Source organism: Chaetodon auriga, chromosome 12, assembly GCF_051107435.1.
Source record: "Chaetodon auriga isolate fChaAug3 chromosome 12, fChaAug3.hap1, whole genome shotgun sequence".
NCBI lineage: Eukaryota > Metazoa > Chordata > Actinopteri > Chaetodontiformes > Chaetodontidae > Chaetodon > Chaetodon auriga.
In genome coordinates, this window is record NC_135085.1 from 185812 (window position 1) to 197313 (window position 11502).

Sequence of the window (11502 nt, forward strand, 5' to 3'; positions counted from 1 at the left end):
AGAAAAAGACAGCGCAGCGTGGTTGTCTATAAACAATTAAAAAACAACATAAACACATACACCCAGTTCAGAGATCTTTAAGGTTTCTTCAGTAAGTGAATATTTATAAATCAGTCCCATGAAAGATTGATTTCCCCCCAGAAGTCCCAGAAGTCCAAGTCCAAGGAAAAGAACAAAAAAAAACTCCACTTAGAGAGGCAGCAAACAGCTTCAAAAACATGTTTTCTGGAATTCTGGAATCCTTTAATGTTGGCTAGTTGTAGCATCTGTACCTGTGTAAATTATGTTAACTATGGTATTTTGCTATTTATTATATACATTTACATACTCAAAAGTACCAGCTTACTTTGGTTTATGTCAGTTACCTTTCTTTATTGGTGTATTAGATATAGTATTGCATGTACATTTTCTAATTTGTTCTTGTATTCTTGTGTTCTCTGAAGTTTTACAAAACAACCTAATTTCCCCAAAAAACAGTGCCAAACACAATAAACGACCTGTTCCTTGGAGGATGCAATGCTGGAGAATAGAATTTTAAGCTAGCTGTAACAAAGTGGAGACAGTGTACATACTACTATGGTAGAACACACACACACACACACACACACACACACACACACACACAAGCACACAAGACCACATGGACAACACTTACTTTTTGCTTATATGAACATTTTCTTTCTGTTCTCTGATTTTGAGCACCTTTAAATTCTGTGAATAAAACTTTTGAACTCTTCAACTGCACAACAAGTCATGTCACATTGGCTCAGAGTTACTTTGCAAATATTGCCTGTACACAGCAAGTGTTCATTTAGTGATTCTGACACTGAGATAGCATGATTGGAGCTTGGAGTCAGATTTCCAGCTGACAAACATTCAAATGTGGATGAAGGAATGATATTGTTTTATTGGACTTACATTGTGTCTCATTACTCTCAACCTTGATCATTTCAAATAAGCAGGAAAGGGAACTGAAACATAAAGATGTGGGCAAAGAGGAGGAGTAAACGAAACAGTGTCAGATAAAATTTGTATAATTTTTCCCAAAAGTTTTGTTCATCATCTGCATAATTTGCACAGCATATAAATGTGCAGAATTTCAATATACAAATATTTACAGTACAGTGTTTAGCTCACATTTAAGATATGAGTTTTTAGACTTACATGTTAGTCCTACATAGCTACAGCTAGAGCCGGACTGCTGACTAGCCTCACAAACCACACACACACACACGCATGCACACTCACACACACACACACACACACACACACACACACACACACACACATACACACACACAGACGCACACAGATTATAGTACATTCTTTGGTTTAAGGTCCTTTGGCCGAGACTAGCCTCTTGTCACTAAATCTCTAATGCCCAGTCAGCTGCAGTGAATACTCCAGAATCAGTCAGTGCTTCTTCGTGCTCCTCAGTGTCCTCCTTCTACTGCAAACCTATAAAACTGCACTGGTGAGTTCAATCAGCCCTATAATAGTGACATCAAGACTCAATTTCTTTTTTCATTTTTTCTTTTTTCTTTTTCTTTTTCTTTTTTTTTTTTTTTTACAATAATGTGGGTTTAACAGTTTATGCTTCGGTGTGAAATGTTCATGTGCATATTTTGCTGCTTAGTCTGCTGTTTAACAAGGGTACTTTTTAGTTATGAAATGCATGGTGAAGGGTGAAGTGTCTCTTTAAATAGTTTTCATCAGATCAAATACAGCACTAGTAGTAACCTGAACTCTCAGCTTCAAACACAAGACTAAAATGATTCATGAGACATTTTTTTCAATGTAACAGCAGATGTCTCCAAATTTTATTGAATTGTTTTCAATTACATGGAATCAAATCGGTCCAAGCACAGAACCGTGTGGAACTGATTGGAAAGGATTCATCATCAACATATACAAACTGACACCGATATGATAAATACAACATAAACTAGCTGAATGTGCTTCCTTTAATGCCAGTTAAATGTTTGTGGTGTCGACTAAGATCTAACAAGACCAGTACGGAAAGTCCTTTGTCTGATGCAATAAGTCATTTGTAACTTTCACTAGTGCTGTCTCTGTGCTATGGTGCACTCTATATCCCGACTAAAAATCCTCAAATAAACTAATGTTATGTAGAAAGTCACACAAGTAATTGGTGGCTGCTCTCTCAAAGATCTTTGAAAAAAAGGGGAGGTTAGATATAGGTTTGTAGTTGAGGAGGTTTAATTACAGCTACTTTAAAGACTGTGTTTGAGGGTTTGAATGAAGAAATCCTTGAAGTTGGTTGGTGACGGTTGTTGGGAGAAAAGCACTCAAGGATCTCAAAGAAACGATCCTGCATTCTACAAGTTGTTGTAGAATAATTCAATTCAATTCAATTCAATATTCCTTTATTAGTCCCGTGAGGGGAAATTCCAAATTACAGCAGCATCAATAAAACAGATAGAGAATATAAGAAGTGCATGCAAATTAAAAACAACATCAGTATATACAAAAGACTGTGTATTTTTAAATAAAAAGTAAAAAATAAAAAGCAACGTCATCCTAAAAAATTGTAAAAAATTGTAAGTAGTATTTACAGACTGTTATGTACATGTGTTATTGCACAGTTTATTGCACAGATTATTGCATTGATTACTTGGACAATCACATGGATAATCACTCATCAAACAACTGTCTTCACACTTATGTGGAACTCTAATGTGGAAGTCTGACTTTGTCTGAGCAGGCTTCAATGGAAATGCAATTTTATGCTAAAATGAATGCCAATATTGCACCATACCACATAGTCAGCAGAAATACAGTCTCAGTTCCCCCTCTCCTCCAACCTGGGTGCAAACAGTTTGGTGTCAGGAAATTAGCTAACAGGCACAGGCACAAAAAACAGTGTATTAATTCTCCAAAACAGTGAGTTGAGTTCCTTTCACAAGGGGCAAGATCAAACATCAGAAACATAGGTTCATCAAAGAGTGACAAAATGTTTTTATGGATTAGTTTAATAACTAGAATTAACTTACATGACATATTGCCAAACAACACTTAGATTTGGCCACCCATCTTTAAAACGGTGAACTTCACTTAGCATCCTGCTGCTTGCACTTGTACTATGTAGGTGTGAGTGAGCATCATCCTGGGCATCAGCTGAAAGAGTGATGTACATTAATGAGACTGAACAGAACTGAACAAGACTGAAATGATGACTGAATGCTGGAAAATACATTGCAATCATGTTTAGAATAACATTACTATCTGTAATGTTAAGATAAAATAAGATAAGATAGGACTTCATTGATCCCACACTGGGGAAATTTAGTCGTTACAGCCAGCAGGTTACAAAAAGCAGGCACAATGGCACAAGAGGTCAAAAAAATAACAATATAAAAGTTTACAAGATACAGAATAGAAAAAAAAACTATGTATATGTCCATTTTTACAGATTATAAAAAATAGTAAATGCTAAATAATAGGGAAGAAGTTTTTTGTAATTACTTTTTGGGCTTTTTAGCCTTTATGATAGTGACAGCTGAAGGTACGACAGGAAAGGGGGCGGAGAGAGAGGGGACAACACGCAGCAAATGAGCCGCAGGTGGTTGTCGAACCTGCAGCCACTGCAGAGAATACATGGGGCACACACCCTACCAACTGAGCTAGTAGTCTTATGAGAAAAACCACTGACATGACATGGTGTATGGTTTATGTATATGCACAATATATACACTTTATGAAAATACAGTTGCCAATATGGATAATAAATAGTGTTATTGCACAGTTGAGAGAAATACACACCTTAGAAATTGCACCAGGTGAAATGGATAATGTGAGCATATATTAGCTTTGAAAAAGTCATGCAAACAACATGGGTTTGTGATGTAGAATTGAGATAGACAGCATCAACACAGTGCTACAGTGCTACATTACACAATGCCGGATATTCCTATATTTTATTTGGCCCATTGCCTTCATGATACTACCAGGCAAGCCATTTACAGATTACCCCTCAGTGGGCATTACAACAATGCCAGATACATGCTGCATAGCTGGCTAACCATAGCTTGTCTTAGGTTACAGTATGCTAGTGATCTTGGTATTCCTCTTGGCTAGTAAAAGGCAATCAGAAGTTCTAACATTACACCATTGCTTTATAGCTAAGTAAGAAGGCGAGAGCAAATGTCTTTTAGTGTACTAAAAATGGTCTGTGTGAGGAACTTACAGATGCAGATATGGTTTTGCGATGTATGTGAGTGAGGCAGAGCCACTTGTTTGTGTGTGAGATGAGTCAATCGTGCATCACTATTCTACATGGTAGCTGTAGTCTATTGTGCACTTAAAAGTCATGTTGCTGGCTTTGTAGACTCCATACATCCAACACCAATCCCCACAATTCCTAGGGACAGCCATCATATTAGTACATGAAAGCTGTGTCTTCTCATGCATATAAGTCAGATAAAATCAGTCATCAGGCCTATTTGTCATAAAGGATTCTTTATTAAATTCAAAATGTGGGTTTTCATACAAAAACACTTAATGCTATCTTGAGAGTAGCAGTATTATTTCTACATTTATGATGAACTTACCCTCTATAAATAGTTTCTATGTATATCATATTATAAGTATATTCTCTTTTTCTTACTACATGTCAACTAGGCTGTCAACTAATATTCTAAATTCTATTATATAATCATTCAATACCAAAAAACCAAAAAAGAATTCAAAAAGAATTCTCTCCATTTGTCACTCAGACACAAAAAACATGGGAAAATAAGGTCCAAAATCAGATAATACATGAGCAGAATTTCTTCTGTTTGTCTGGGACCCTGAAGTCTTCCAGGACGTGTGCACCCACACGAACTGAAAAGATTGGGCACACAATGTCACTTTAAGTGCAAGGTGCAAGTTCTGCACCTTTTTTCAATGGTTTTCAGTGGTTTGGATGTGTCAGGTGTGCCTCTCCGGTGTGTTCTATACTTTGATGTGGAGTGGAGGATAAAACGGGAAAATTGGACTTCAGACCATTGATCCTGCCAAAGATAGAACAGTTATTGTTGGCTGAATCAATACATTAATACATTTATCATAATGCATTTTAGTATCATGGATTACATTAGGTGATAGAGTAATTTAAGCTATCAAACTATGTACTCAGACAGTATTTTGCTAGTGATATCATTAGCAAGCAAGCAAGCTAAGGTTAGCAAGCTAGCTGTGTCTTAGCTACGCAGCATGGATCTCATTTGATGCATTTGATGCTTTGTAATGTTTACCACATTCATTAGCTTGTAAAGGGCACGGTAGCCAGTTTGGCCCACCAGCCAGATCAGCCTCCAGGGTCTGGATAAACTAGTTGATGTTATCCACTCAAGACAGTATTGTTGCTGTACTAACAGCTATTGCTGTTTGCCAGCTAGCAATTCTTGCACATGCTTTGCAGTACTGTTAGCTTTGACTTTGGACTTTGTGTGGGACTCTGTGTTATCCTTGGTGCCAGTGGATTGTTAATGTTAGCGGACTCCATTTGGTGTTATACTCCATTGGCACTGTAGGAGAGCAGAAAAGAGGCAAGGCATTCGGGGGTGCACATAAATGTCACATCCTTTGGATTTTCTGGTAAAAACTGCACTAAGTCCTTCATAGAAATCAGTCCTCACACTGTTAGGGGCAACAAAAGGAAGTTTGAGAAGGTCTCATTTTTAAGTTACATTACAGTCCCTTTATATATTGGCAATATAAAGCTATTAATACACATAAATTGCTTCATATTCTTACATATTGCACCTGTAATGTCTATGTGCCACAGGACAAACCAAAGCCATGGGTAATGATGAAGACCAATATCTGCTCTTCTTGGAGTTACTCAATGAAACGGATAACACAACTGACCTGAGTTACGTCGTCGGTAATGCTGCCCAACTCTGTTCAAAGAAGATTCTTAACCAGTTTGGTGCAAGATTCATCCCAGTTTTCTACTATGCCAACTTTCTCCTGAGTTACCTTGGCAACGGGCTTGTCCTCTTCATCATCTACAAGTATGAGAGGCTCAACACAGTCACAAACATCTTCCTCCTGAATTTGGTCATCTCCAACATTCTCTTTGCCTTCAGTCTCCCCTTCTGGGCAACGTACCATCTGTCTGAGTGGATATTTGGCATGACTTTGTGCAAGATGGTCAGCAGTGCCTACTTCATTGGCTTCTACAGCTCCATTCTCTTCCTCACACTCATGACATTTGACCGATATCTTGCAGTGGTGCATGCAGTAGCAGCAGCCAAAACCAGGAAAAGGGCATATGCAATCATAGCATCAGTGACAGTTTGGTGCATCAGTATTGTGGCAAGTGTGAAAGAGCTGGTTCTCCAAAATGTGTGGGAGAGTCCATTCAATGGACTCATGTGTGATGAGTCAGGATACCCTGAGGACACCATGGAACGCTGGCGCCTGGTCAGTTATTACCAACAATTCCTGCTCTTCTTCCTTCTCCCTCTGTTCTTGGTGATGTACTGCTACATCAGCATCACTGTCCGCATCCTGTCCACCCGCATGAAGGAGAAGTGCCGCACCATCAAGCTCATATTTGTCATAATCTTCACCTTCTTCGCCTGCTGGACACCCTACAATATTGTCATCCTCCTTCGAGCTATTCAGACTCATGACTCATGTTCTTACTCTGAGAGTTTGGATTATGCACTGTATGTGACCCGGAACATAGCCTATTTGTATTGTTGCATTAGTCCTGTGTTTTACACATTTGTGGGAAAGAAATTCCAAAGTCACTTCAAAAGGCTGATAGCAACGAAGATCCCCTGTTTGAAGAGACACATTAGCCTCAGTAGCCAGAGCACCAGAACCACATCACAGAGGACACCACATTCTGCTTATGAGTACAAGACAGATAGACAGAGACAGACAGACAGGAACACACACACACAGGGAGGAACTACAAGTTTTCAGGATTTAGAAATATAATTGATCAGCATTTAAAGAATAAACGGAAATTGTAGCTTAAAGCATTATTTTCTCTTGCTTCAACAAAAATGAACTCTGATATCATATAATCTTTAGCTGAATTAGCTCATTACAAAATGAAAGAGTTGTTACCTTTAATCATACTACATACAGTAGTATGTAATACATACAGTAATACATACAGTATTTAGCATGTAATTCATTTATGTTGAAATTCTCGAGAGAGCATTCTAATTTGAAAAATGTTATGTGATGAACATTTGTTAATTGCTGTGTTCAAAATCAATAATGAATTATCAGTATCTTCAGGTAGCTGATTAGTGAGGTTTAAAGTTTGAGGTGAGGCAGACCTGCAGCAGCCAAGTGAAAGATATAGACAGAAGTTAATGTGAAGTGAATGTGAAAAGTTGCTTTCTTGAGAAACTTAAAGTAGTCTATGTTTCTATGTGTGGCTTAATGATTTTTGCATTGATTTTAGACCGGCTCCTGGTTTGCTCCTTATACTGAGTGTTCTAGTTTTGTTGATTCAATGGTGGATGCAAAGTGCATGTGAAGAAATGTGTTGCATTTGACACACCTTGTCCAAGCACTTTAAAATGAACTGTATCTTAACTTTCCAATAAATACACCAAACTATGCCCCTGTGACATCTGTCTTTTTATGGAAACTTTTTTTTTTTTTTTTTTTTTTAATTCCCGGTTGCGTTGTATTTTGTGGGACTGCACAAATGATCATTTCCCTTTTCTGACAGAGCATCTGGAGAAGTTTTCTGTCAGCTCAGTACATTTCTCTAGTGAGTCAGTGTAGTCAGGTCTTGAGAAACAACATAAATTAAGGGTATGTGGACATAGTCTTAATATGTTAAAACATTGTGATAAGAAAGGTTTTATGATACATACAGTATAAGTCAGTGTTATTGCCAAACACAATTTGGACAAGTACATGAAAAACATAGACTGGTTGTTCTACATCTTACATCATTACATCGGGTAATTTGAACATTTGGTTTGAGGCATTATATTAAAAACACATAAGAAATTAGCATTCATTTTTGTTACAAAGTCGTTTGGAAAAGGGGTACTCCAGCAATTTAGTATTGAACTTCCATAAAGTTAGAGGACTCTCTTTTGTGTGTTAAGTGTTTTAAGTGCTCTTTTTCCTCAGTGGCTGATTTTCTTCAATTTAACAACTTTTATTTTTCAAAAATGATCTTTGGAAAAAACAAGGAATTCCTAGCCCAACTGAGGACAGGACTGACTGAATTCATAAATATAAATAATAATAGTGTCTCAGATATGACAGTAGTTTGGGCCTCCATCTGAAATAATCCTATAAAGTTTAGCTCCCATGTACATAAAAAACGTACTCAAACAATTTCCACCCAAAAAAACAATGTAGTGATTTGGAAAACAATCTTAAAATAGGATACACCACAACAAAAGAAACTCAGCTCAAATTGAAACAAGCACAGCTAAATGATTTATTAAGAAGTAGGGCAGAATATATGATCCATATAACTAAATACTACGCAGAAGGGAGCAGACCAAGCCATCTTTTGGCATTAGAGTTTGATGTTAAAGAATTATATACAAGCCAATCTGTACCCTCTAACAAAGACTTCATTAATTTTTTTAGTGGTTTAGATCTCCCGTAGTTGTCATTAGAGGAAGCTGAAGCTTTGGATTCACCAATCACTCTGGAGGAGCTACTAAAAGCTATTAAGGCAACAAACAAGAGCCATACACCAGGGGCCCGTTTCACAAAGGAGGTTCAAAAAACTCTGAGTCTAATCCTGAACCCTGAGTTGATCTAGCCTGAGACAGGAAACTCAGAGTTTCCAGTTTCAGAACAGGTGATTTGAGTTGGTTCAATCAACTCAGAGTAGGTTAACTCAGAGTTAAGCCAGTGCACCATGACTATAAAAAGCCAACATCAATGGAGCACCGATTCAACAAGTCACCATGGCGACAGGGAAAAGGAGGGCTGCATTTTTACCCCACTAGAACTGGAAATCTTAATGCGCTCATACGGCGAATTTGAACATGTTTTTAGAAAAAAGTGCAACACCTCTGCAGCTGCAAAAGAGAGGGAGACGGCGTGGGAGAACATTGCTGCTCGGGTCAGTGCGTAAGTTTAAATGTAGTCCTTTGCGATCACAATAATATTACAGGGGAAAACTGCTTGAATGGTAGCTCATTCAAACAGGTAAGACCTCGGCACCTCATTTTGATCATGTTTTACATGGTAAAGTAAATATTAAGTGGCTGTTTGACTGTGCAGTTGTTTTATCCCCAACATAATGCTGTTTTCACACACATAAATGTCTTCTCATCTATATCATATTCTGTTAAATAATTAAGCCTATTTAAACTAACATAGACTTCTGCTCAGCCAACAGAAAGAAGGCAGATGCCCGTAAAATGGATGGTGGCCCAGCACCACCACCTCTAATGGAGGCAGAGGAGCTGGCCCTAAGCCAGAGTTTAGGAAGGCCAGTGGCTGAGGGAATCCCTGGAGGGAGCTCATCTTCAGAGCTCACCCCCAAGACACAAGTGCCTTTATAAAATGTAATATGCCTAGACCTGTATATCTTTTTTAAGCCTATTCATAAAAATATTTATTTCCCTTTCATGTCTTTTTTTTTCTTTTGTCCCAACAGATTCTGATGGTGCTATCTGCCTGGTGGAGCCCCTCATGCCACAACAGACCTTGTAACTGTAAGTAGGCAATACTCCAAAGATTTTGCCAAATGGTAGTTTAAGTATACTGAAACATATCACTCATCTAGGATGAAGAGCACGAGGAAACTGTATCTGCTGCCTTTACAGAGGGGGATCCAGAGAGGCCTACAGAGGTAACATCTTGATATGTTACTGATAGTTCTCTTCCTATTTACATTTCTTAACATTCTGGTGGAATATAGAGTGTGACATTTAGCCTACACTGAAGTATTAACACATTCTCATCCTTTTTAACAGGGCATGGCTGGGCAGCAGCAGGAGAGTCCCTCAACTTCCACCGCACAGATTGACACAGTGAGATGGATTCTCAGTAAACACCAGAGGTTCATTCTGTGGAATTCATGTGCAACTGTATTATTTAATGTCCTCCGCATGTATTCCCAGTTGCCAGTAAAAGAGATTTATAAAATTCACCTGCTGAAAAAAATCCAAAAAACCAACAAAGAAATGTAATACTTGGACTGCCAGATTAGGAGGGCAGATCTAGAAATTGAAATACTGGAGCACAAATTAGAGGTGGGTGCATGGTCACAGGTGAATTGTGTTAATTATGTTAACTATTGGAACATTAACTAAAGGGTCAGGGTAAGGGGTCAGCAGCCTAGGTTGGCATGGGTAACCTCTGTCACCCAGCAGAAGGCCATCAAACTCTCCTGTAATGTGTAGTGGACACATCAGAGTATATGAAAGGAGGGAGACAAGTGAATTATATTGTGCAAATCTTTAGGCTACTTACCATGTTGCAGTCAGCCAAATTCGAAGGATCCTCCAAATGCAGCCGACAAATGCGTCCTCCTTTTCCCTGTATTCGGAGGATGCGTCGCTACTATCCTTCGCGGCCTCCCATATGCCAAGATGCTTTGCACACCGATTGTTTTTTTAAATAATGGCGACCTGTTGATATGAGGAGCTCAGTTAACTGTTAGCCTTATTAAAACCCTTCACTTACAAATGTTACAAGCTCACATGTCAGCTAATATCTTATTTTGGGTGAATACTCGATTCCGATTGGCTGCAGGGTGTCCGTTAAAAAGTGTTGTAGGACACCTATAAAAAAGTTCCGGTCAAATAGCCTGATTGCTCTAAATTGTTGTGCTGGCTCAAACGGTAGGTGGTAACCGTGGCAACAGAAACTCAGAACATACGCTATTTCACAGTTTATTTATCACAACGGCAAGACAGTAGACAACATGAGTGATTTTATAGTTTCCTTTAACCACATTTAATATCAGAGTGAATGGTGGATAATATTTAGGAAACTATCTGTGGACTTTGAGCCTTTGAAACAAAATTTGGCATCATCCTCTGGACACACACAAGCAGTAAGAGGTGCACTTGCCCTCTGAAATGATACTTTGTATCACGTAACATAACGATAAGCAATCACCTCACTTCCCTCCACTGATTAGGTCTAATATAACAGTTGCGCAGACCGAGCTGCAGGTTCTGTGGCCAGAGCTGGTTACCTTGGCAACGCGTCACAACGAGCGATAGTAAATAGTCCACTCAGCCGCCTCTTGTGAAAAACGTACGATGTTAACGGTAAAAAAAAACCAAAAAAAACAACACTAACGTATTAATAATTGATTTAATATTTATTTCTTTCGTAAGTGACCATGGTATAAGCGGGATAACGCCCTTCGAGGTGTCCATTATCAGAAATGAATGGACGCAGAGGCGTGAACCGTCAGACGCGAAGCTGTGAAGATATTCACATCAGGTGCATTTGTAAGTTGTATAATAGGCTACATTTCGCGCCTCTTAGAAGCGATAGGAGCTGTACGGGCGCATCTCTGCACCCCGT

At 38.6% G+C, this 11502-nt stretch overlaps 1 protein-coding gene across 2 annotated transcripts; it reads left to right on the top strand.

Moving 5' to 3' along the window:
* The first annotated feature begins 1346 nt into the window (after nt 1–1346).
* Nucleotides 1347–11205, top strand: LOC143328753 (C-C chemokine receptor type 3-like). 2 transcript variants are annotated; one of them, XR_013077847.1, is made up of 4 exons: nt 1347–1474; nt 9617–9674; nt 9746–9811; nt 9936–11205. XR_013077847.1 is itself a non-coding variant. In XM_076744054.1 (2 exons), exon 2 carries the CDS (start codon nt 5806–5808, stop codon nt 6955–6957), a length of 1152 nt encoding a protein of 383 aa, XP_076600169.1. In that variant the 5' UTR covers nt 1347–1474; nt 5792–5805; the 3' UTR covers nt 6958–7604. The 2 variants fall into 2 exon arrangements, 1 of the variants encoding a protein (XP_076600169.1); XM_076744054.1 differs by lacking the exons at nt 9617–9674; nt 9746–9811; nt 9936–11205 and adding an exon at nt 5792–7604.
* Nucleotides 11206–11502: the final 297 nt, after the last annotated feature.